Below are 27,827 nucleotides of genomic sequence, written 5' to 3'. Positions count from 1 at the left end.
GACACTTTTGTCAATCCCATTAGGCACCTAACTCCCATTGACGTCAATTGGACCTAGGCCCCTAACTTGCTTAGGTGCTTTTGAAAATCCCAGGAGGCACTTATTTGCATTTTAGGTGCCTAAATACCTTTGGAAATCTGGCCCATTAGGCTTCTAAGTCATGTAGGCACTTAATTTTTACCCTAAATCTTGATTCATTTGTTTGAAACAGTCACCTGCAGCTGCTAAAGTGAAATACTTGGAATCAGATACAGCAAAAATATTCCATAGATTTTATTCCAAGAATTGTTCGCTGCTCCTAAATTTAACTTATAAAAGTAAGTAGAGTTAAAAATGGATTTCTCTTCGAGGTCAGTCATAGAGCATATATGACTCTTTCAAGTCTACATAATTGAATTACATATCCTTATTTTTTAACCAGAAACCAAAATATACTTTCCGCTGTAGGTTTGCAAAGCTGCATGTATGCTCAAGTTCCCTTTAAATGATGGGAAATATTCATGTGTCTCATTACAAGAGTATTCACCTGCTCTGCTGTGCGTTGTTAGGCAACAGCCTGGTTTTATTAAACTCTAATCCCCCATTCCTGTATCTCAGCTTTTGTCATTTTAAGTCTTGGGCCAAATTTAGTACTGGGGTAAGTGAGTGCAATTCCCAGTGGGAGTTGCACCTACTTATTCTGGGGTTGAATTTGTCCCTCTGTCTAGGTCTGCCTCTCTTCCAGCTCAGTTCTGCAGCACAGAAAGGCTGGCTGGGAAGAAGAGCAAGGAATGTTTAAAAGGTAGATGAGGGCTCAGCTGAGACAGATCTGATAAGCTCCTTCAGTATAAAATGTTCTTTATGGCTGTTCTGCTCTTATGAAAAGATGCTAAATCTGAGTGGTTTGTTCATGTTACCTGGTCTCTGGAATAAAACTGTGGGCTCAAAATGTATCCTTTGAGAGTGGTTATATATTTTGCTACAATGCTGAGACACATCAACACATAAAGAGCTCACTGCGTTATAGAGGTTGGCTTGTTGTGTATAGAGTCTAGCTTTTTGCAAATGCTTTCAAAACTCAATTAAAAAAATAGAGAGACCCTAACTATAATCTCCCTCTGTGTGTATATATATAGAGAGCGCTAGCTATAATTTAATGTTACAGGCACTACGTCATGGCTACAGAAGTGATCTTAGCAAAAAAAAAAATTTTTTTTTGACCACAGACAATCCTACTGACTCACCCACCCACCAAAAAATTACTTATTCCTGTTCCACCCTTTCCCCAAGAAAATAAAAAGCTAACTGACTTGTCAGGGACTGGGGCCTGGGCAGTCATGCCTAATGGTCAGAGCAAGGCTGGGCCTGATCGCGTAGAAATTATCACAGCTGCAGGCTTAAGCACTGAGCAGTTGCTAGCCAACACCCATTGCTGGGTTTAAGAATGGACCTGGCAATGCCACTTAGCCAATCAGGTGCTCTGGTCAATGAGGTGTTGTAGTTGCAGTTAGTCAGCTGATCCAGGCTCAGCTGCAGGCCCCGATCTCTGACCATTCTAGTCCCCCATTCTCACACCTCTCTGCATTAATGTGAATGAACGAGAAGAGAATCAGATTGAGTCAGATTAATGTCAAGGCAGGCAGCTCAACTGAACTTCTACTACCATATGTAGAGGGCTACTGTTCCAGCCAGGGTTCTGTTCCCCTCTTCTGCTCTGCATATGAGCTGCAGATTGTGACAGAGTATTGGAGGTAGGAGAGTACAAAGGGTGGAGACCAGGGACTATGGATGTGATAGACTGAATGGTCGGGTGGGTGGTGAGGATATGAGGCCAAGACCTACAGTAGAAAAGGGGAAGAAAGAGGAGAAAGGAGCAGAGAAAATGTCTGGAAAAAGGAAGAGAAGACAGAAGCACAGAAAATGTAAGGAGAAATTGGCACTCTTCCCTGCCCACATTCTCATCCCGTGAACACTTCTCTCACTGCCCACCTGAACATCCCCTCTTGCTAAGACAATGGCAGCTCCTAGAGGCTCCAACTAAGACCAGGGCTCCTTTGTACTGGGCACTACAGTATACAAACACATAGTGAAAACAGATCCCAGTAGACACAGAATGGGACAGGAAACAGAGAGGTGCCTTCCCCTAGGTCACACCACAAATCAGTAGTAGAGCTGGGATTAGAACTGAGGTGACCTGAGCACCAATCCAGCATCCTATCCACCAGGCTAATCTGCATCTCTTACCATAGGCTTTTCCCCTCCAAGACAAATATGCTGGAAATTGAGTGTGGCTATATGGTTGCTCTATAAATTATCCTAAAATATAAATACACTCTCAGACTATAAACATTTGCAGGAATTCAAACTCAGCTGATCAGTTTCAGAAATACCTATCTAATTTATTTCAGATTAATCAAACAGTTGTATTTAAAGGTTAAGTTCAGGTTCTACTGATATTACTGCAAATCCTAAGAGTTTTTCTTTACTTATTGAAGACCTCAATTGAGCCTTGGTTACATCACATTTCAAAAAGCTATTATTCTGAAGAAGCCAGACTGAAAGGTACAATCAAGAAAATACTCAGTAGAACCCACGTGTGTGGATAAATCTGCTGCAGTTTAGTTTCTTTCCAGCACAATTAAAATTTCCTGGTGGTGACGAAGGTGCAGTTGGAATAATTTCAGCACAACTTTTTAGCTCTGTAGTCAGTTCTCAGTCATCACTCATACTGGTTATTTGTTTTGTCCAATGTCCATGAGAGTGCTATGCGTTTAGCGTTTTGAGGCAGGCCCTAAACTGTAAGGGATTCCTGCCCACTCATGGGTTAGGGAGCCTTGGGTTGATCTAAAGTAATGGTGCCTAGAGAATTGCACCTTTTAGTTTCTGGCTGCCATAGTAAAGGAATTTTCTGTTACTTAAAGGGCTAGAGCTGTAGAACCCAGTGCTTGGAGTAAAGCTGGCAGCCCGCAGACCAGACTGGACTAATACATTACAACACTCCCAGCAATGCCCTGCAATAGGGCCAGTTCTAATAACTCCCTCACTGGTCAGCAGCACCTATGCTCTGATTTGCTCTGTAAGAGTTGTGATTTGTTCTGCTTCACATGCCGTGTCTATTCTCTCTTAAATAACTGTGTGTAACTCCCAGTGATGTTAATGGAAGTTTATGAATGCGCATCATAAGAAAAGACCCCTGTGGCTAGCAAGGAAACTGCATAAGAGTTACAGCTGCTAGTCTCCCTCCTAAGAGACCAAGTGTCACTTCTGAAACATGTTCAGTTTTCTCAGTCTGGATCACTGGAAGTCACGAGGTTGCTTCTGATGTAGGGTCTCCCATGAGGCAGCACCGAGAACAGCCTTATCTGTGTACATCTGCTTATTCCAGCTGCCCCCTTCTTATCTTTGTTGGTGGCATTATTATTGTATAAGTATTTTACAAGCAGACGGCAACTTTCTGTGCTAATGTACTCCCCCATACAATCCCACTGACTTTCATTGGGGTGTACAATGGATAAGATAGGTTAGAATTTACTTTATCCAGAAAGACACTTAATCTGCCCCCAAAGAACTTACAACCTAAAATAGCTTGAGAGTGATGAATTGGACAGAGTAGATGGTGGGTCTCCATCTAGCTATTACTTTTTAATGATGATGTTTGAACTGTAAGTTCATTTACTTTTGGTGACATCATAGCAGAATTTTTGGAAGCCTTCTCAATCCATCACTAACTTCACACATTCAACAGCTGATCTCCTAGGGATCTACTGCACACCCCTTCCATCCATCTCCACGCTGGTCATCCCCTACCACAGTGACCCACTACTTTTCCTTGCATGATAACCTTCTCAAGCTTATTTCTGTCTCTACGCCCACAGTGACCAAAGTACTTAAGTTTGTACCTGTTGATTTCTGAGAACAGTCTGCTCCTCTCCAATAATATTTCTAACACTAAAAAGTACAGGAGATGGAATAAATCCGTTCTTGCTAGGATCTGAATTAGGATTTCTCAGATCCAAAAGAAACTGGTTCAATACTTGAACTAAAGAAAAATTACCATGATCTAGCGGTAATAAACATTGCTGTGCTGTGCTCTTCCAGCTTTTCAACCACTACTAGGGGAAATCAGAACACGATTATCTCATTTTAATAAAAATACAAGACCCTAACAGAGTGTTCCATCACCGTGTATATTGGGTGAAATTCACCCCTGCATGGAGGGCCAGAAAAAGGCATTTTTACGATTTAAGTCATGCATAAAACCTCAAAACTGGGATTAAGTGAGTCTTAAATGGTGATTAGACGTGTTTATAGCTGCACTGTGTTAATTTCACCCAGTTTTGATTTTCATTAAAAGTTTGTGATCAAAACCAGAACTCAAGCAAAATTCATGTAGAGTTCACCCCACCCAACCATAGACTGCCATTGAAGTCAAGGGAAATTTTGCCATTGACTTCAGTGCAGGCAGAGTTGGGTACATATTTTGTAGGATTGAGACACACACTGCTCACAGTGACATCAGTACGACTCTGTTGTGCCAGTTTTTGCAAAATGTGAACAGAGTAACTTCAGTCATACTGGTGCAACTCCATTCTGCTAACAGTGAACAGTACTTGGCCAAGCCTGTCTACTTAGATTTTATTTAGGTCCTGTGGTAAAATAATTTATAGCAAGAAAAAAACAAATGTTACTTTTTGATACAATGCACAATAGATATGAAATACAAGAAAATAACTCCTTTGGTGTCTGTTTTTTTCTCTTTTCTTTGCAGAATATTACAACACTTCAATACCACTGCAGAAGATTACACTATCATTTTCACATCTGGAAGTACAGCTGCACTTAAGCTGGTAGCGGAAACATTCCCTTGGATGCCTGAAGGCTTGGGGCACCCCAGCAGTCGATTTTGTTACCTAACTGACAGCCACACATCTGTGGTGGGTATGAGGGGGATAACTGCTGCGATGAATGTGTTATCTGTTCCAGTGAAACCCAAGGAAATTTTATTATCTGAGAAAAACAGAGTACCAGCTGAAGAACAGAACTGCATGACACCTCATCTTTTCTGTTATCCAGCTCAGAGCAATTTTTCAGGTATCAAATATCCTCTTTCATGGATACAGGAGATAAAATCTGGAAAGCTCTGCCCCATCAAAACACCAGGGAAGTGGTTTGTTCTACTGGATGCGGCTTCATATGTCAGTACCTCTCCATTAGACTTAACAGTTCACCAGCCAGACTTTATCCCCATTTCATTCTATAAAATCTTTGGATTCCCTACTGGTTTAGGAGCATTGTTGGTAAACAACCAAATTGCACCCTTCTTGAGGAAAAGTTATTTCGGAGGTGGGACTGCAGCTGGCTACCTTGCAGGAGAAGAATTTTACTCCCCAAGACCATCTGTAGCAGAAAGGTAACGTGTTCTTTTGCAAAATCAGAATCCATGTGGGTGTTGTTTGCATTAGAAAAATTTATGTGTTCTGGCAGTGCTTATTTATTAGACTATGAAATAAATCCATATTTACATATGCACTTGTAAAGAGCTCAATATCTAACTTGGTATTCGAACATTCCGTTATCTTATTAAAAATCGTCATAAAAATATCCTGTCCTTAGCTTGACGTAGTTTGTTGTGACTGGTAAAAATATAAGCATTCATGTGGTGACATGAAAGTCAGCCAATGGCTTTATTTAATTTAGAACCGAAGACCTCACTGAAATAATGCTGTGTTTTGGAATCTCCAAATTCTGAGCAAATAAACCACAGTAGGACATATATGGTGATGGGCCACAATTAAATTTAAAGTTAAGGTCCATAGGTACACCAGGTAAAAGGTTTTGAGCTTGCTGTTAATAGGAGATTAATCAGAGTAATAGTCTATGTGCTTACAATACAGTATATTACATTGGACAACTATTCCAAGCTCTGTTGTGATTCTGTGAGCAGGAGCTGTGCCTGGAGGAGGAGCAGTTCTCAGGGAGGGGCCGGAGGGTTGGCATGTAAGGAAAGGTGGGGCTGTGGACACGTTACTACTCTTCCCAGACACACGTCCCTCTGGGACCTGGAAAGCTGAGCTCAGTGATATTTGGTTTTTCTGCTCCACTCCCGCAGTGCTAGCAACCACCTATGTGGATGCACTGAAGAGATGTGGCTCTCTCCTGTGTTTCTCATGTCCAGCACAAGTGTACAGAAGGCAGGCTTAAGGTTAGCCATTAATATTAAACTACAATAGTTGGGGGGAGGGATAGGATGTAAAACCAGTTGTGCCCTTCATTCATTTATAGAAATGACCATCATAATGTATATGCACATCAGCCTGTATCCGTAATCATTTACCTGTCTCTGCTTTACATATAGTGCAAACAGCTGCATGCATTCTTCACCTAACTGTATGTATGACTACATTTAGAACATTTAAAATGTTCCGCATGTGTGCAGTGGTACTTTCATTTTGGCTGCATTTTACAGTAGCAGGCTGTTTATTATCTCCCGAATGATGACCGACACTGAATGTACACTTAATGTTTACTTTTAAAAATATTGCCAACAGCCAGCCCCGCCCAGAGTCCTGGTTCTGAGCTCAGTCTCTTGCTTCTCAAGCCAAGAAGGGTTAAAAGTTGGAATCTCCATCGCTGGAGATTTTTCAGAGCAAGTTAGACAAACACCTGTCAGGGATGGTCTAGATAATACTTAGTCCTGCCTTAGGTACAGGGGACTAGACTAGATGATCTCTCGAGGTTCCTTCCAGTCCTATGATTCTTTTATTCTAAGTATGATGGAGGTATTTGAAGGTTGTGGTAGTGAGGGTAAATGGCACCAAAATGATATGATCTCAGGGAACCCCTGCCTCCCATCCAAAGCCAAGTATAAAATGAGCATTAATTTAACCAATGCATATTTCAACTAGGGAGTACTGTATTTCTAGAGGTAATTGGGAATTGGTTGTTATGAGAATGTTATTCTTTGAAACTGATTGTGTGTAAGATAAAATGTTCTGAAATATTTTTTGCTATTTTAAAAAGAATGTCAGTCTGTCATTGAACAGAGATCTGTTTATAGCACTTATTTTAAAAATATTTAGGTGACGGGCCCATTGTGAGCCATGCTATTTTGCCTAAAAGGCTCTGACTGTGAGCTTTGGAGGCTGTGTCCTATTAAATCCAAAGAGGCTAGTTCTATTTATTTCCACTACAGAGTTGGAAATAAGGCCATTTTTCAATCTGATTCCTCAGATAGGCTGGTCATGTGTCATCTAATTTTCAGATATGGGGGCCTCAGATACCCAAACCCTACCACTGCATACTCAGGCACATAAATGACCATTTCACATACCAAAGAATCAATATGAGTAACCGACTGCTGGATTTTAGTCATTGTGTTTGAATATTGACGTCTAACCCTTTATTGATTATTTGAACTCATAAAATTTTCTTGTTATTCACATTTAGCATATAGTCAATGCTGGCCAGAATTGTAACGGTATTATGCATGTCTAAAGTTTTGACTACTGAGGCTGAAATTTGCAAAACTACATCAGGAATTTGCATATCAAATTCCCATTAGAAATTAATGGGAATCTGTGTGGCTTTGAAAATCTCGGTCTGAATCTCTCAACTATTTAGCAAGACATTTCTTTACAAGGTTATGGGATTTTTTTTTTTACGTGTTATTTCTAGTCACAACATTGGAACAGATCAAACTATTGGGACCCAGCTGTTATGTTTAAAATGTACTTCCTGGCCATCATTGACAAGGCTAATATGCTAACCATATTTCTGGGCCCATGATTGATGCAAACAGGGTCATCTGTGCTCATAGAGACAGTAACGCTTGCCAAGTTATAACTCTGCCAGCTTCTATTATCAGATGCACCTCTTTAAGGCTCCTTCTGTCTTTTATCATTTGATATTTGTATGATTTTAAAGTACTAGTTTCTTAAAAGTGCTAAAAAGTTCTTTTTAAAGTGCTAGCTTCACACTAGGAGGGAACATAATAAGAGATATTCAGATTTATATTTTATTTCAGAAGGAAACTTTTTTTAAACTAAAAAATGTTCACAAGGTAGATTAGAAAATGTATCTCGGAAACCCATCTGGCGGAAGGAATTCCCTGACCTCACATAATCAGGGCTTAGTTTACTAAGGAAATGGCTTCTTCCAAGACTGTGAGACTTGAGTGGAGATTTATAAGGTGGTGTAATTCCTTCTCAAGGCTGACACAATTGATACTTTTGCCTTATGGATACACTTTGCTGATGTTACTTCCATATTGAGAACATCAAAATAAGGTATAATTGGCATCATCTTGGACTCTTTTAGATTCCATAGACTCCCTTAAATTCACCTCTGATTTTTTCCCATTGTATGGTAGTAATCTCTCTTCCTATCCCTAAACACACTTAAAAACTTAGTTTTTTATATTTTCATCCATGTATCAAACAGCTTGACAGATTATTATCGTCATTCAGAAATCTAGCCTCATTTTCTGTCTTTTTTTCTGCACAGCAGGGGATAATAACATAATATGATTTGTACAGCAAGTATGGAGTGATAAAATATTCATCCTCTGCCCTATTTTTCCTTTGTATTTGGGATTGCTATTCCGATGCTGATCATTCTGGAACACTTAACTAAAATACACCAGAAGCTGTTTCTATGCCTGTCAATAGAATGGTTGTGTCTATCCACTAATTTGGAGTATCCCAACCTGTTAACTGTTTGTTTGGGAAGCACGTTTCATTTCTGAGTGTATCTTTTAAGAACAACCTTGAAATCCATTCACCCCAGGGTCTACACAAGGGCCTACTTAGCTCCCACTTCAAACACATGTTAAAGGGCAAATCCCAATCACAGTATGTAGCCGAATTACGTTGGCTGGGTACTGGGGAGTGCTGCAGGAGCAGAAATCTCTGCTCAGGGGTGTGGAGCAGCAGTAGATCCACTTTATGGAGGCTACTTCCACTGACAGGCTGTCATAAATGAGGGGGAGGAATAGCTCAGTGGTTTGAGCATTGGCCTACTAAACCCAGGGGTGTGAGTTCAATTTTTGAGGGGGCCACTTAGAGATCTGAGGCAAAATCAGTACTTGGTCCTGCTAGTGAAGGCAGGGGACTAGACTTGATGACCTTTCAAGGTCCCTTCCAGTTTTAGGAGATAGGATATCTCCATTAATTAAAAAATTAATTAATTAAAAAAAATAAATTAAATAGTCTCTGTCTATTGCATCCCTTCTCTCAGTGGGAGGAAAAGACCAGAGGATCTATGTAGTAGTGGATACTCTGGTCCAGTCCCCGACTCTACTTTAAACACACTCTCCATACCAATAAGTGGGGATCATCTATGCACCTGTGTTGCACACAGTGAGGGCATAATACCTAAATGGCTCTATCTAGAATCCTGCCTTCCCTACACTACAAAAGTACACCAGTTCCATGCCCACCGAGTAAAAGGCAATCTGTCCTTACTTACTTAATTGTAGATAGGGCTTGTATAGGGGTCTATATCTGGATATATTTCTCCCTATTAGCTAGTCCTGTATGTTCAAAGACTTTTGTTACTCTATTATTTCTACGGCATTATAGTATTTAAAGTGCTAAAGGTCCCTATAAAAAAAATCCTTGTTATTTTCTAAATTTAAAATTCACAAAATTACTAAGAAAAATTCATCCATCCCTAATGTTTGTTCTCTCACTCTGTCTCTCTCCTCAATTGCTTTAAGAAATGTGATTTTGGTGACTGGAAAGCTCAAAGGATCATTAAAGAGCTACCGAGACTTTAATCTCTAGGCAGTACTGGGTTTACTACGGTGCCAATGGTGCCGTTGCCCTGGGCCCACACTCGTAAGGGACCCATAGCAACTACATATATATATTTAGGTGTACACATCGTGAATCGCAATACACACATTCTCTATTGAAATGTATATAGTAAGAATTTGGTGCTATATTTTAAAAAACAAACTATTTGAAAAGTATATATATATTTTAAGTGCCACATAAACATATTGTCGTGGTGTTGTAGTTTACATTTTATTTCCGTACTGCAGTCATTTACAGTAAGGCGTGTTGCGTCACACTGTCAGCGGTGTAATGTGCGTATGCACATACTGTAGTTTCCTGTAGGCATGGGTGAGGTGCGGAGCAGGAAACTATAAACATAGAATGAATGAACAAGTCCAAGTGATAAAGAAAATAATTATGAAAAAACATTTAAGTGGCACTCAAAAATGGAAGCATAAAGCAGAATCAGAAGATCAGAATGCAAAACTGCATTGCTTAAGCAGAGACTCTCGGTGGTGATACTAATACTACTAGCAGTACTAGTAATGATGATGAGCATATAATTGATTATACTAGTATGGCGGCAGGTGCAGCCTACATTGATCATGACTCTGAAGAACATGTTGTTTCTTCTAATGAAATCCTTTTGCCAAATAAAGAACACAGCAATAACCTGCTTCTGCAAAATACACCAGCACGATTACCTTCCTCTGATGCTGCCCTGTGGACTGTTGATGTTTTCACCCAGCAGTACTGCATAGACATTTCTGCCAAAATTGTGATGGAAAATATGCAATGTCATCAAGACCACATAAGGACAGAACAAGGTAATTATAACTTTTTATGTTTTTTTTATACATTACTTGAGTCATTTTATGAGATCAAGTTTTTCCAGCAGGGGTTGACTTAACCATTAATTTTGTGAGACAATTGAAATAAACAGATTTTTGTTGTATCTAAATGTAAAAATGTACATTCTAAGTTGCTCATTACTATACTATGTCCCACAAGTGTGTCTTTTTTCAACTCAAATGTTGGAGCATGTGCATTGATATTAAAATGTTTTTGATTTTAGGAAATTCTGTGATATAGCCTTCAATCAAGTGTCCCTGAATGTTAGAACTATTGAAAGGCCCTGGCTCATATGCTCACCATCGACTGGCTGTGTCTTCTGCTTTGTGTGCAAATTGTTTTCTCTGAATAGCACATCTGCACTAGCCAAGACAGGATTTGATTCATGGGATCACACTGGCAGACTTAGTGACCATGAAAGTTCTACTAAGCACCGACAAGCTCTCACCAGGGCCGGCTCCAGGCACCAGCCCACAAAGCTGGTGCTTGGGGCGGCACCTGGAGGGGGGCGGCGTGGCGCTCCGACCCGAGAGCGGGTCCGCGACTGGGCTCGCCACCCTCCCCCGGCGCTCTGGCCGCCAGGGAGAGCGGAGCCGCGACGGGCTCGCCGCCCTCCCCCCGGTGCAGCCTCTGGCCGCCGGGGAGAGCGGAGCCCCGGCGGGGCTCGCCGCCCTCCCCCCGGCGCTCTGGCCCCCGGGGAGAGCGGAGCCCCGGTGGGGCTCGCCGCCCTCCCCTGCCGCGTGGGGGGCGGGGGGGGCGGTGGGAGGCTTTTTTGCCTGGGGCGGCAAAAAAGCCAGAGCCGGCCCTGGCTCTCACCCACTTATACAGTGTGTTTATCGAAGACTCAAACCCTTGATAAACATATAGTAGATGGATATATTAAAGAAAGAAATTACCGGACAGAAGTGTTGAAGCAAGTCGCATCAACAATAAAATTTCTGACAACACAAGGTCTGGCACTGAGAAGGACTAATAAAACCTTTGGCCGTCTTAATAGTAGCAACTTCCTTGGCTGCTTAGAGTTCTTAGCAGAGTACGACTCTTTCCTGGCCTGCCAGCATTGATTCCATGCCAGATATTAGCCATACTGATCAGCTGACATTTACTGTGTGCTATGTGCTGAATAACTGTAAACCTGTGGAACAGTTTTGGAATTTTTCCAATTACATTGCATACAGGTCTTCATCTGTTTAATGTTATCAATGAAACCCTAAGTGACGAACTAAATAACAATCTAAAGGACTGCAGAGGTCACACATGCAACAGTGCTAGTAACATGTCTGATACTTATTCTGCTGTGCAAGCTCAGGTAATTGTGGTCAACAAGAAAGCAGTGTACATCCCATACATGACCCACTCACTTGATTTATGTGGTGTTGCTGCTGCAGAGTCATGCACTGATGCAATTACATTTTTTTGATTTGTCCAAAAACTGTATGTGCTTTTCTGAGGATCGACTTATCGCTGGAGCCTCTAGCGAGATTCTCTGAATGAGGACACATCTGAGGCCAGTAAGAGAAAACTTTTCCCCAAGTGCCTCAGTGACACAAGGTGGTCAGCTTGAGCGGATGCACTTTGCAGTTTATCATGCAATCACAAAAGCTACATATCTGTGCCTCAGGCTCTTGGTGTGGACACCCTGCAGAAAAGTGACACAAAAGCAGACGCAAACCCATTAGTTGAAACCATGGATCAGTTGGAGACTGCAATTTTGACAACAGTTTGGAGTAGTATCCTTACAAGAATAAACAAAACAAGTCAACTTCTGCAGTCTGAAACAATGGACTTAGGCACAGCTGTGGCACTGCTGGGGTGCCTATCTGAGTTTGTTGCAGCACAATGGAAAATTTTTAAGGAATACCATGAATCTGCGACCTCTTTAAGTTCTACAACTAACTTTCAGTTAAAGTGGCAACATCGTCCAAAGCATATGGCTGATGATAGCACACATGCTGGAACTAGGAGTGCTGGGGGTGTGGCAGCACCCACTGGTTTGAAGTGGTTTCCATCATATACAGGGTTTACAGTTTTGTTCAATGGCTCTCAGCCCCCCCACTATAAAAATTGTTCTAGCATCTATGGATGATAGTGAAGACCCTGCTGTTGTGCTGACTGGTGAAGAGAAGTTCAAAGTTGAATCATCCTCTGCCATAGTTGACTCACTTGTCAGCCATCTCAACAGAAGAATTAATGCATGTTAGAAATAAACAACCATTTTTGTTTTTTTTAACAGGTGACCTTGACAGTCACCGGCTTGTCCTCATCCGTACCTCCAAGAATGCAAGTCGACACCACACCATTCTATTTTGATGCTAGCACGTTCTTTCCATTTCTGGCCAAAGAGTTTTGTCATGGGATCGACCCAGCGTGTTTTTGGTCTGCCCAGCAATCGCTTGTGGTCTCTGGGGATGCAGTCACTGATGTGGGTTGTCCACCTATTGTCTTGCCTGTAGACTACATGACCCGCCCAGCTTTGCTTTGACCTTGAGAGTACTGCTGTTAAAGAGTCTCTCAGAAGTTTAATTGAATTCTATTCAGATAACCTCAATGAAAAGATCTTTGAAAAATGGGTACAGTGGTGCTCACTTGTAAAGCAATTTGCCTCCAAGCCATTATCACAAGCTCTGCCTATACCACTGCAAATGCTGACCATAATGAACATGCATAATTTGCAAACAGCCTTTCCAAATGTCTTTACTGCACTACGCATTTACCTGACACTATCAGTCTCAAACTGCAGTGGAGAAAAGTCTTTTTCACATTTAAAAAGGATAAAAAGTGCTACAGTGGGTCAAGAAAGACTTGATAGTCTTACTCTATAGACTTCTCCAGTTTAACTGAAACATTTGCTGCAGCAAAGGCATGCTGAAAAATCCAAAGACATTTTTCATTTCTGTAAATAGAATGATAGCTACATGCAATGGTTTTGTTGAGTAAGTTATTCACGTTAATGCTTGTTATGTAATATACAAATTACTTATCTGAAGCAAGACTAATATGAATAATGACACTGTAAATAAAATGTATTAAAGTTTTTCATATTTTTTATTTTAAAACAGCTTTAAGTCTGCCCCAATTTCATACAAAAATGTAATTCAAATCCTGGTAGTTCCTCTGAGAAATGTGAAGGGTGCGATAGTGCGACAGTTCCCTTTTAGTGGGAGCAGCACACGACTATTGTTTTGGCCAGCTTTGGCTTTTGTTAGCTGTTCTTTTACCCACTGGGCTTTATTTTGTATTTTTTTCTTTTATAATTTATTTTATGTATACTTTTATGTATTCTTTTTGCCCTAGGGCTGCCATTGCTGGTACCCTAGTGGCAGCCAGCTCCATCTATAACTTAAACTTGTAAATAAAACCTGTGTGCAGTGTCAGACAACTTCTGTATCGATCTCCTGTCTTTTACAATCATTCCCCATGGGGGCCCACAAATATGTTTGGCGCCGGGCCCACAAAAGGTTAATCCGGCCCGGTCTCTAGGTCGCCAGTTCAAATGCATCTCTAGTTGGAAGTTAGCAAAAACTATTTGATGGGTCTTTTAAAGGCCTGGTGGTCTCAGTCCAGTTTCTAGTTGATTAGGTATCCACGTTATGAAACCACCAGTACTGTTGTCAGTCTTGTTGGCACTTGGCAGCGTCAACAGAGACATCAAGGACTGACCAGGCTGCAGAAAATGAACTGTCCTCCCCTGACAGCTGACAGGACTGTCGCGCTTGAGCTGAGCAGTGTAGGAAGCTCATGCTGCTGCTGTCCTGGCTCTAGGGATAAATAAAACACTTCAATTTCCAGTGCTATCAGTCTGTCAGCTTTCACAACCACCACCACATTCATTCTAAAAGAAAAGGTGTAAAAAGGAACAGGGACTTTTTGCTTGCTGAGTTAATATCTATTCAGGTGACCTATTACTCTTTCCCTTCTCTGCTTCAAGTGTAAATATGTACCAGAAAGCCTCTTACAATTTAGTCTGTCATCTTTTTAGAGGTTTGATTCTGGCAACTGGCATTTTATATTATATTGTTCTGCCTGGTGTCACTATAGCCAAACATCATCTTGAGCACTCTGTGTGAAGAGCAGTGAAAGATTTGCCCACCGTTGGCTGATAAGTGTTTTCAATATTCAGTATGTACCCTAAGCATATTTGTAGTATTCTGGGTGATTATTTCTCAGTAATAAAGCTGCATTATTGCCTGAAAACGTAGAGGGACTTAACACAATCACAATAAATCCCCAGTACAATTCACTGAAAATTTAAATATATAAATAAAGAAATCCCCAAGGGGTTGAATATTCAAGTCGAAAAGGCACTGTTAATAAATAAAGGAAGAGGTTCTCTGTATTGCATGCATACCTTTTATTTGGTCGCTTAGGGCATGTCTACACTGGAATTTTGCTTCTGTTTTAACTAGAGTTACTGTTGTTGACTGCCAGTCAACCTGAGTTAGCTAACCTATTTGTAGGTGCTAGTCTAGACTAGAGGTGGGTGACATTTTTCAACTGAAAATCAATGGGAGTTAGGTGCCTCTGAGGATCTGGGAATATGTCTGTACAATTTATTAATTCCATGTGAGATTGTGATCCCTGTGTATCTGTGTTGGGATGCAAACTTCATTTTAAATGTGCAGCCTTTTGTCTTTTCTATTGTCTGTTTGCCTCCATATTGGGTTGAGATTCCAAAGGCTGGTTGCAAAAGAATAACAATAGGAGGTAATTGCCGCTAACTACCCAATTGTTAGAAATCTAGTCACTCTAGACAAAAGACTGGTCCCTGCCCAGGAAGTCACCTTAGCCACAAAGTCACCTGGCAGGGGATTGTACTCATGTGGGGAAGTGGGAAAGGGTGTCCCCTGACACAGGGTGGTGTAGGTTTTAAAGGGGCAGAAGCTGGTCTTCTTAGTGGGACAATTTTCTCCAGTCCATGAGGGAGAGGCCACTCTCTTCATGGTAAAGCCTGCCTGAGGCAGGGGACATCCTGCCTGCCTAGCTTCCTGGACCCAGGTTGTCCCCCAAAGACTCCACAGGAAAGGGTGAGATAGAAGGTGACATGTGTGTAGTGCTTGTTGTTTTGTATGACTTGTACTCTCCTGTACCTTACATGATTAAGTATAAAAGCGCATAAAGGTATTAAACTGTGTGCAAAGTGTGTAACTGTGTATTAACTGCTTCGCAATTGCTGCATGCCCCTGAGAGCATTAAATAGTAAACCAGAAGCTTCATACCTTTTGGGTGGAGTTCTGGGAGAGTAACCGGGGTATCTTGGGGGTCAGTGCTGGTCCTGGGGGCCTAGATCAAGTCAGATGAGGAGCCCCATTTCAGAGAAGGGATAGCAGACTGAGAGCCACTGCCCAGGAAATGTACCAGAGGGGCCCAGGAATGAACCAGGTCTGCAGACTGATGAGGCTCCAGAAGCTTAACACACCCTAGGGAAACCAGAGCAGCAAAGGTTTGGATTCTCCTCGCCACAGCAGCCCTAGTGGGTGGAGAGGAGGGGGTGCTTGCTAGGCACTGTCACAGATCCTAACTCAAGTGTTTTTATAAATCATATTGGGCAGCAATCTGTCTCCTTGGGAACCTAAATTTGGCCTCTTGCTTTAGTTTTCTGGGTGACAGGGCAGAGTCTCCCTGGGCAATTGTGGCAAATTCTGCCCAGAAGCATGCACAAGGGGGGCCAAGCAGGGACACAGAGCCCCCCAGTAATCATCTCTGCCACCGCCCTTAGCTTCTGCCGTGGCCCCTGCCCCAGGATTCCCTCCCCCGAGTCTGCTAGGGTGAGAGTTGGGTTAAGCGTGGCTGAAGAGATGTGCTTGGGAAAAGCACTGCAGCTAGCACTCCTGCTGAGCCCCACTAGATGGCGCCAGAAGCAGAGAAACTGGGCTGGTAGCACAGTCTGCGAGAGGGAGCCCGGGAAGCAGGGCCCAGGGCACTGGGTAGGGGGCTGGTGTTTAAAGTGCCCCCCCCCCCATAAAAGTAGTCACATTTAAATCCCTGCGCACACCCCTGATTCTGCCTCTTTCTCCAGTCTGGCCCAAAGTCATCATACCACAAACTCAATCTTAACATTAACTAGAAAACCAGATTTATTATTTTAGAAAGAAAACAAATGTGGAGTTATACATGGGATTTCAAAAGACGTATTGTGGGGATGAGAGCAAGACTTGAAGGAAAGGAATTCCAATGCACACCTATACTTGATTTTTCTCTTTGATCTAAGCTAAGGGAGTTTTATCTGAGCAAGGATATGTGTTTGCAATCACAATAGCAAGTTGTCATGAAACATGTTTGACCATGTGGTATTCCTACTCTCAAATTAGAATCAAGTCTTCACCTTAAATCTCTTGGAGAAACTTTGTAAACTTTTAACGCAGGCTGTTGGGATTTTATAGCATTTGATGCCCAGTAACAATTTTATTGTATTGTGTTATTTGTTGTACTTTGTAGTTTTCACATTGGTTACTGATCATATCGTTTGATAAAGGAAGGAAGATATTAAGTAGTTCAGTGTAACAATAAAATTGTTCATTCCAGGACTCTAGTTATAGGATGTACTTACACAATTCATGATTAATCATATGTAAAAAAGTGATGCTGGCTTTTGATCCATACAGTATTTAAAATATACACACCAGTCCTGTTCAAATAATGTTCAGGAACTGATTTAAATCTAAGACCAGGAATTAAAGCATCTTGCTCTATTTTTGCCTCCGGCTGTTCTGCCAGGAATGGTAGCAAACCCTCTATGGTATACTATATAATTAGTATAGTGCTCCTGAAACCTTAGCCACAACAGCATGAGTTGAGGAGGACAAAGTGGGAAGCTGTAACTAGTACCAGGGGGTTAATTTAGACACTCAACATTATTTAAACATAGTTTTTATGTGTTTCAATTCCTTTGGCATGTGCTTTTTAAATTAATTGACAGTGTCACTGAAATCATCACAAGTTGGCTATTGAAATTTTATTGGTTTCTTTGGAACCACTTTAATCTCAGGGTATGAAACACTGCTGGAGGTGCATCAAAATATGCCAAGCCTTAGCAATGCTAGATGGTGAGCTAGACTGTGCCTTTAGGCACAGCCCTGTGTAAGGCACAGCATGTAGCTATGACAACCCAAGAGCAGCCAAAGAAAGAAATTGTGGCTCGGGGCATGTCTACACTGTGGGGGCTACACCAGCAGAGCTGCAACTCTGCTGCTGTCGCACCATAGTGCAGTAGACGCTTCCTGCATCCTGGAAGGTGTTTTTCTTTTGCTGTAGGTAATCCACCTCGCTGAGCAGCAGTAGTTAGGTTGACAGAAGAGCTCTTCCATCATCCTAGGTGCATCTGCACCCAGAGGGTTAGGTCGGCTTAACTACAGCACTCAGGGATGTGAGTTTTTCACACTCCTTAGCAACATAGCTACTTCGATCTAAATGTTAAGTGTAGATCAGGGCTTAGTCATTAATTCACCTTGTTCCCTGGGAAGAAATTGCTACTATCTCCTTCCAGTGTCAGATTATTTCCTTCCCTCCCCCATTACCCTCTCCCAGTGCTGGCAAGAATATTGGGAGGCAGAGTCTAGACACCACGTACTCATGGCACGGCATGTGTCCCACCTGTATCAGAAGTGTCAATGTAGAGAGGTTGAGCAGAGGAGGGAAGAAAATGGGTGTTATTCTATATTTCCCTCTTATATCCTTATATGACCACATAAGGCTGGGCTGCAGTCTGGTCCACTGTATATAGTATGGATTGAATGGTATAGTACAGGGTAAGCACCCTAGCGGGCCGGGCCAGTTTATTTACCTGCTGACGCGGCAGGTTCGGCCGATCGCGACCCCCACTGGGGCCAATGGGGGCGGCGGGAAGTCGCGGCCAGCACATCCCTCGGCCCGCGCTGCTTCCCGCCGCCCCCATTGGACCGGGACGGCGAACCGCGGTGAGTGGGGGGCCACGATCGGCCGAACCTGCCGCGTCAGCAGGTAAATAAACTGGCCCGGCCCGCTAGGGTGCTTACCCTGGCGAGCCGCGTGACGAACGTTGCCGACCCCTGGTATAGTACAAACGAGTGATGAAACACAGTCCCTGTCTCTAAGAATTTACACTCTAAACAGACAAGCAGAGACAAGGAGGAAGAGGATGAGCTAATGGTAACCACAGAGTGGGAAAAGGAAGATGAAGGGCAGAGGGTGAACATAAGAACCGCCATACTGGGTCAGACCAAAGGTCCATCTAGCCCAGTATCCTGTCTTCCAACAGTGGCCAATGCCAGGTGCCCCAGAGGGAATGAACAGAACAGGTAATCATCAAGTGATCCATCCCCATCGCCCATTCCCAGCTTCTGGCAAACAGAGGCTAGGGACACCATCCCTGCCCATCCTGGATAATAGGCATCTTCCATGAACTTATCTAGTTCTTTTTTGAACCCTGTTATAGTCTTGGCCTTCACAAGATCCTCTGGCAAGGAGTTCAACAGGTTGACTGTACGTTGTATGAAGAAATACTTCCTTTTGTTTGTTTTAAACCTGCTGCCTATTAATTTCATTTGGTGATCCCTAGTTCTTGTGTTATGAGAAGGAGTAAATAGCACTTCCTTATTTACTTTCCTCCACACCAGTCATGATTTTATAGCCCTCTATCATATTCTTCCTTAGTCATCTTTTTTCCAAGCTGAAAAATACCAGTCTTTTTAATCTCTCCTCATACGTTCCATACCCTTAATCATTTTTGTTGCCCTTTTCTGAACCTTTCCCAATTCCAATACATCTTTTTTGGGATGGGATGACCACATCTGCATGCAGTATTCAAGATTTGGGCATACTATGGATTTATAGAGAGGCAATATGATATTATCTGCCTTATTATCTATTCCTTTCTTAATGATGCCCAATATTCTGTTGGCTTTTTTGACTGCCGCTGCACATTGAGTGATTGTTTTCAGAGAACTATCCACAATGACTCCAAGATCTCTTTCTTGAGTGGTAACAGCTAATTTAGACCCCATTATTTTGTATATATATAGTTGGGATTATGTTTTCCAATGTGCATTACTTTGCATTTATCAACATTGAATTTCATCTGCCATTTTGTTGCCCAGTTACCCAGTTTTGTGAGATCCTTTTGTAGCTCTTCGCAGTCTGCCTGGGACTTAACTATCTTGAATAGTTTTGTATCATCTGCAAATTATGCCACCTCACTGTTTACCCCTTTTCCCAGATAATTTATGTGTATGTTGAATAGGACTGGTCCCAGTACAAACCCCTAGGGGACACCACTATTTACCTCTCTCCATTCTGAAAACTGATAATTTATTCCTACCCTTTGTTTCCTATCTTTTAACCAGTTACCAATACATGAGAGGACCTTCCCTCTTATCCCATGACAGCTTACTTTGCTTAAGAGCCTTAACATTTTTTAATATTTCCTCATGTTAAAATATGTTAAAATACCCTCACACCTTCTATGGGTCATCTCGATTATCACTTCAAAGGTTTTTTTTTCTCTCTCCTGCTGATGATAGCTCATCTCAAGTGATTGGCCTTTTACAGTTGGTATGGCTACTCCCACCTTTTCATATTCTCTGTATGTATAAATATCTTCTTTCTGTGTGTTCCATTCTGTTCATCCGATGAAGTGGGCTGTAGCCCACGAAAGCTTATGCTCAAATAAATTTGTTAGTCTCTAAGGTGCCACAAGTACTCCCGTTCTTTTTGCGGATACAGACTAACACGGCTGCTCCTCTGAAAACTATATCCACTGGATCCCCCTTGTCCACATGCTTGTTGACCCCCTCTAAGAATTCTATAGATTGGTGAGGCATGATTTCCCTTTACAAAAACCATGTTGACTCTTCCCCAACAACTTATGTTCATCTATGTGTCTGAAAATTTTGTTTTTTACTATAGTTTCAGGCAGTTTGCCCGGTACTGAAGTCAGCCTCACCAGCCTGTAATTGCCTGGATCACCTCTGGATTCCTTTTTAAAAATTGGTGTCACATTAGCTATCCTCAAGTCATTTGGTACAGAATCTGATTTAAATGATAGGTAACAAACTACAGCTAGTAGTTTTGCAATTTCACATTTGAGTTCCTTCAGAACTCTTGGGTCAATACCATCTGATTCTGGTGACTTATTACTGTTTAGTTTATCAATTTGTTCCAAAACCTTTGGGAATCTCCCTCAGATGCTCAGTCATGAAGACCGATGCAAAGAATTCATTTAGTTTCTCCACATAGGCCTTATCATTCTTGAGTGCTCCGTTAGCATCTTGATCGTCCAGTGGCGCCACTGGTGGTTTAGCAGGCTTCCTGCTTCTGATATACTTAAAAAAAAATTGCTATTACTTTTTGAGTCTTTGGCTGGCAGTTCTTCAAATTCTTTTTTGGCCTTCCTAAATATATTTTTACACTTCATTTGTGAGAGTTTATGCTCCTTTCTATTTTCCTCACTAGGATTTAATTTCCACTTTTTAAAGGATGCCTTTTTGTCTCTCATTGCTTCTTTTCCTTTGTTGTTTAGCTATAGTGGCACTTTTTTATTTCTCTTACTATGCTTTTTAATTTGGGGTATACATTTAAGTTGAGCCGCCATTATGGTGTCTTTAAAAAGTTTCCATGCAGCTTGCAGGAATTTCACTTTTCGCACTGACTGTACCTTTTAATTTCTGTTTAACTAACCTCCTCATTTTTGTGTAGTCCCCCTTTCTGAAATTAAATGTTACAGTGTTGGGGTGCTGTGGTGTTTTCCTCGCCACAGGGATGTTAAATTTAATTATATTATGGTCACTATTACCAGGCGGTCCAGCTATATTCACCTCTTGGACCTGATACTGTGCTCCACTTAGGACTAAATCAAGAATTGCCTCTCCTCTTGCGGGTTCCAGATTCGGGGGCAGCAAACCCACAGAAACATTAATTTATTCTTTTGCTATGAGACATCCTTCATTTCCATCTCATTCCCCCCCCCCCCCCACACACAAAACAGTTTACAACTCCCACTTGGATATATTCAATGACATAACACTTGTTGCTTGGTTTTGTATATAATTATTTTCAAGGATATTTTTTCTTTCTGCTCTCCAGGCTACCTGGCTCCACAGCCTCTTCCTCGACTTCTGTTGTGTTCTCTAGGCTGTCCAACTCCAGTCCTGGGTCCGCTGGCTCCTTGGCTGCAAGCTGAACTCCAGCTGTGGCTCCTCATTTGCGTGCTGTCTGGCTGCATAGAACAGTGCAGGGAGCTTGCACAGCTATCCAAATGAACTCCCCCTTGTGGGCAAAACTGAAGAGCAGGCAGACAGTTCCAGACTAAAAATAAAATATACGGTGCCTGGCTCCAAAAAATTAGCAAATTCCATGGTAGAAATGTTGAGTTCTTTGGTGAGGGTCCGGCTGGAGAATCTTGCCTGTATGCTCGGGGTTCTACTGATCGCCATATTTGGGGTCGGGAAGGAATTTTCCTCCAGGGTAGATTGGCAGAGGCCCTGGAGGTTTTTCGCCTTCCTCTGCAGCATGGGGCAGGGGTCGCAAGCTGGAGGATTCTCTGCGACTTGAAGTCTTTAAATCACGATCTGGAGACTTCAACAGATGAGTTAAGGGAAAGTGGGTGGGTCAGCTTTTGTGGCCTGCATCATGCAGGAGGTCAGACTAGATGACCATATTGGTCCCTTCTGACCTTAAAGTCTATGAGTCTATGAGTCATGGGGCAGAATTGCAGCATCCCAGGGTCCCTGAAAAAGATGAATGGGGCAGTTTTCACACCTCTCAGAGCTGTTGTTTCAGATTGTCTGCAGGGTCATACAGGACCCACTGCATTGGTTTACAGTCTGTTCACTTTTCTCCAAAACCATAAGGGCTAAAAAGCATAATTTAAAAAAAAATGAAAATTCAGATTGTGGAGCAAAATTCTGCACATTCAGGTGAATTCAGTGGCCACAGAATCATGGAATACATAAGCCTCTTCTTACAGAAATGTCTTTGTCAGGGAATCTAGGGAAATATGGAATTATATAAACTAAACAGTTTATAATATAATAAACCCTACATTAAGGTAAGTAGGAAAGAAAGTGGGGTGAACGATGGTCTTGTGATTATAGCATTGGACTGGGACTCAGGAGATCTGGGTTTATTTCCTGGCTTTATCACAGACTTCCTGTGTTTCATCAGGGAAGTCACTTAATCTTTTACTGTCTCAATTCTCCATCTGTGAAAGGGAATGATGATACTACCTCATATTTCTCGGTTCTTATTTGTTGTTTCTATTTAGACTGTAAACTCCTCAGGTCTGGGATTATGCGTTTGTACATTGCCAAGTGCAATGCGGCCCAATCATTACTGGGGCCTCTAGACATTATTGTAATATAAATAATAACTAGACACTTATTAGAGAGAGGATATAAAAGCAGTCTCAGGAAGGCTGTGAGAAGGGCCCTGAGGGGAAGAGGAAATGTTCTCTCTCCCCAAGGGCAAACAAGGCAGAAAGGAAGAAGCAGGAAACAGAGTGTTGCTATTCTGCTTAAAAGAGATTTTGTAAATGAAGGATAGTTTGCCATTTTGCTAAAGTTCAAGGTTGGCTGGGCAGTATGAATTAATCTAATGGGGTCACAGTATGTATTGATGGATTATGTGACAGTGGGGAACTGGCTGTATCCCTTAGTTGTTCATTTCCGTATGTTCTAACATTGTGAGGATGTAAGATTTTAGTAAAGAAAAAGTGATGTGGTTTTGGGTGATACCTGGATGCCCCATGAACTCTTTTCTAGCAAAGGTTCTTGTTAGGTAGTGGTTTTTTCCCTCAAGTTCATGGACCACTGCCAGTCCCTGAGATCTCCCTGACACAGTTTAGGAAGGCAGCAAGCTGGACCTTGGTATCAAAAAGGTTGAGAAACACTGGGCTAAAGGATATTATAAAATAAATGGAAATGGGATGAAGCGAAATGGAAAAAATACAGAAAATGGGATTGAGACAGACTAGTCCAGGTAGATTTTTCCCATTACTAAAATGTCTTAGGGCCAAATTGTGACCTTTATTATCCGCACTAGTGGTAGTTATTCACACAAGTAGTCTCTGATCTCAGCAATGTGAATAAAGTGTGGGGTTGAGTTGCAATGTAACTTGCTGGTGTCATTTTGTGTATGCTTAATGACATGATAGTAAATATCTGTACTTTGTGATATGAGTTGTATTTTCTATCTATCTATCTTTATAAATACACGTGGTGTAGAACCCCTTAGGCATGTCCAAATGTCAGTAATAACTGACTGAGTTTAATGATTTCCCAAATATGCATGCTGCCAAGGAACCCGCCAGAGCCTGGTGAGTCTACAGAACAAAGCTTCCTCAGCTTTGAGGTTCATAGCATAATTAAGATTATTTTGAGGGCAAATGTCAATGTTCAACTTCGTTTAGAATTTAATCCCATTTTACCCTGTCCTTCAGATTCAAGCAGAAAGCAGCTAATATTATACAGCCTTCATCCAGAAAGGTCTTGCTCCTGGATTAGCATTTTGCAGGATTATTGAAAAGGCAGCATTTGCCTCCTCACGAATGAGACCGACCCTTTTTCCCCAATAAAAAGGAGTAACCTATAGCACTAGCTCACTGCCTGTGGTCCAGACTATCGGAGTGTTTCTTCCCCGAGACAAGCATAAAGTAGCTCCTGTTGATGACTTCTCTCTTCCTATCAAGATGACATCAAGATGACATCATAAATTTCCAGATGTGTCTTTTGCTTCCTTTAACTTCCTCCAGGTGCATTCTCTCTTATTCTCTTAGATATTGATTTGCAGCATCAACAATAAGGAATTAAAATAATGTAAAAATTCTTAATTATTGACCTGCTTTAATCTGCTACTGTGATGAGTGGGAAATTAAGTTTTTTAAAGGAGACGTTCAAATATTCTTTGTTAGTTTTATTTACAAATATTGATCCATTATGTTAACTTGGATGGTCTGCAGGGTTCAGCAATCAAAATGCTCCTTCCATATTACATCAGCTCTTCAGCATTGGTTTCCAGTCACCGGTAGCGTTTTTTACCACTTGCATTGTTGGCCTGATTGTGTTTCCCAGCAATTTAACCTTTTTATATATTGTTTTCATATCTTGTTTTCTTGATTCCTCCTTCAGTTGTAACCTCCTCTAGTTGTTGAGCTTCTTCTTTCCAAAACATTGGCTTTTCTGATCTTTGTGATTTCTTCACCGCTTTGCAGAATGCTTTTACTTCTACCGCTTTCCCAGAAGTCTTGGCTGGTTTACACTTTTCCTGTAATGTTCTTGTTCCATTGCTTGTCCAGCTTTTCCTTGTTTGCTTATGCCTTCCAATAATGTCCTCCACTATATTTTGTCTCACTTCCTTGAATATTTCCCATCCAGTTTGTAGTGAGATCTTCTTCATCATCACAAATTAATGTCTAAAATGCCCTCCAAGCATCATGCCACCCTCACAGAACTATCCTTTTAACCTGTCAAGATGGAATTTGACTCCAACTGCACCTATCTTTTTCTTGAACTTTAATCTTAATCATTCCCATTAGTAGTTCCTGATCACTGCCACACTTGGCACTTCTATATACTCTAACCAGGGGCGGATTAGGGTTTTGTGGGGCCCCGGGCCAGAGCAAATGGAGGTCCCTCCACACCTCTTCTGCCTGCAGTCCCCCCCACCTCTCCCCGGCGCTCCTGATGGGGAAATGGGGTTGGGGCACAGGGGCTTGCCCCATCCATCCGGTGCACTTGCCAGGGACCGGGGTCAGGGTGTGGGGGCTTGCCCTGCTCCTCCCACCTGGTGCTCCTGTTTGGGAGCTACAGGAGTGCTGGGCGGGTGGGGGGAGCGAGGCAAGCCCCCGCACCTTGACCCACTCCCTGGCAGGAGTGCTGGGTGGGAGGAGTGGGTCAGGGTGTGGGTGTACTCATTTTTCCAGGTCCCCCCAATTGGGCAGGAGTGGCTAATCCGCCACCGACTCTAACATCTAACAGTGACCATCTGTGCTTTTTACAGATAGTAATGGGGTCAATCTGGTTTTTGGTCTGACCATTTGGTGAGTTCCATGTAAACTTGTGCATATCTTTGTGAGATAACCAAGTACCACCAATAAGCAGCCTAAACAAAGAATGCAGTGAAACAGCAGTTTACAGTGCATATAGAAAATAGTGGGTTAATAGCAGAATTATCACAAAAGAGTCTTGCAAACTAAAATGCTCAGAAAAGATTGTTTGTGGGAAGGTTTCCGTAATATTGTGTATTTTATTTACATGGTAAACTAAGCTACCAGGAACTAGATTTCAAATATGCTAGTAGACATTGACTCGCCGAGTAGAAGACAAGAATTATTGTAAAGACAGTGGGCACTGCAAATGTTTAGATTAAATCATTCAGGATAATACTTGAAGATTAGTTGTGGAAACACAAGTTCCATATTTATTTTATCTTCTTAATGGCATACTGTGTGCAAACATGCATTCTATATCTGCCGGGAACATGGAAAAGAAACATCTAAGAGTTTCTCAAGAAGTTCTCAATTCAAGGGGAAAAGGAAACAATTTCTGTTATTAAGAGAAAAGATTTAGAATCATTCCATGACTTTTGAACTAAAACCCAAAGTTTAATGAAACACAAATTACTAAGATTTAGTGAAACACTTAGCCATCATGGTTCAGCACGTTCACATTCAATTAAAAACAACTTCAGAGGGATTGTCTATTAGAATGTATTTTTTTCACTTTGCACACATTTGTATTATCATTTAAAATCTGTATGTCTTAATAACTACATCCAGAGATTGTAATAGCTTAGTTTCTGGTACAATTTATAATAAAAAAAAATATTTCAGACTTGCAGAAGAGAATGTACTGAAGCTGAACAGATTATATCTCCTATTTCATACTTCAAAGCAGACACTTTGCAGTTTTGATTTTGGGAACCAATCTAAACTTGCCCTGTTTTTGTCAAGCTTGCTTTATAAAACTAAGTTAAAAAAATCTGCATAGATTTTTTTCATAACATTGAATTGTACTAGTGTGAGGAGTTGGCTAAGCCTGAGTGACCTTTGAGCCTGAGCCTGCTTCAGCCTGATGTGTCATTCCTGAGACAGAGAGTGTGATGAGTGATCAGAAGCAATTACCTGAAGATCTTGTGATAGGCCACAGCCCATTCAACCAGAATTCAGCCAGTCACAGGCGAGGACCCTCCTACATGATCCTAACGCAGGTTCCTAAGGGAAGCAGTCTCTCCAGCCTGCTCGATGTTACTCCCTGTCTGAGAACACTCCCACTGCCCGTTGTTTCAACAAACCGTTCCTGCTTCAGCTGGCCCTTGCTCCCACCTGCTCCTGTTCTAGCCTGTGCCTGTTTCAACAGTAGCCAGCCCCTGCTCCTGCCTTAGCTGGCCACCCGATGATTCTGACAATGCGGTAATGATTAAGAACCTTATTCTCCTGTCATTCACACTAGTAAATCAGGAGCAATGAAGACTTCGTTGGGTGTCAGTGGAGTTACACCAATGTACAACCAATGTAAGTGTAGAGAGGAATGAGGCCCTTTCTGTCAACTTTCCATCAGTCATATATAGAGCCTAGCCTCCCTTCTTAGGCATAAAAGAAAATAAAACCAAATTGTGATACCCAAATTAACCCTCCTTGCTAAAGCAGACTTCTTTTAAGTTCTGGTGCTGTCAACAGAGACAAAATCTATAAGCATCAGTAGCATCAGACTTTGTGTTCCTATTTTTCAAATCTAAAGTAAAACTTAAAACTGAGAAAAAAACAACAACCTTAGAAATGGATTAGCTGTGACTGAATTAAATACGACACATATATGCAAATAAATATTTTTCTTCTCCTTGAGTTCATAATCTTTTACATAATGTGTGGAGACAAAATTATATCTAGTCATATCTTGTTGATACTGTGTAAATGGACAGTCATTTTCCAATGTGGCTCAAATCTCATCTCCATGTGGCAGAAATTTTCTTCGTTTAAAAAGGAGTTTGTAATATGTGAGATGTTTAGGACAAAAGAATATCCCCCATAAGATATGTCACTCTGATCTCATAGAGTGCATCATTTGGAACACATCTGTCAGTGCATTCAGACATTAATATGCTAGTGAAGAAGATCTGTATACTACATATGAACTTGAATCTATGGGTATGTCAACACTTCAATTAGACACCTATGTCTGGTTCGTGCCAGCTGACTTGGGCTCACGGGGTTCTGGCTAAGGGGCTGTTTAATTGAGGTGCAGATGTTCGGGC

At 41.7% G+C, this 27,827-nt stretch overlaps 1 protein-coding gene across 1 annotated transcript in view; it reads left to right on the top strand.

Moving 5' to 3' along the window:
• MOCOS (molybdenum cofactor sulfurase) overlaps positions 1 to 27,827 on the top strand; it is a 388,002-nt gene that overhangs the window by 157,120 nt on the left and 203,055 nt on the right. Inside the window, exon 4 of the mRNA XM_026654152.1 lies at positions 4,748 to 5,389. Coding sequence (XP_026509937.1) covers positions 4,748 to 5,389 — 642 coding nt within the window. The remainder of the gene's footprint in view (positions 1 to 4,747; positions 5,390 to 27,827) is intronic.

The sequence above is a fragment of the Terrapene carolina genome, unplaced genomic scaffold, assembly GCF_002925995.2.
Source record: "Terrapene carolina triunguis isolate 2854851 unplaced genomic scaffold, T_m_triunguis-2.0 Scaffold183, whole genome shotgun sequence".
Taxonomy (NCBI): Eukaryota; Metazoa; Chordata; order Testudines; family Emydidae; genus Terrapene; species Terrapene triunguis.
The sequence above is the reverse complement of the archived record's forward strand: the minus strand, read 5'-3'. Positions and strand labels throughout refer to the sequence as shown.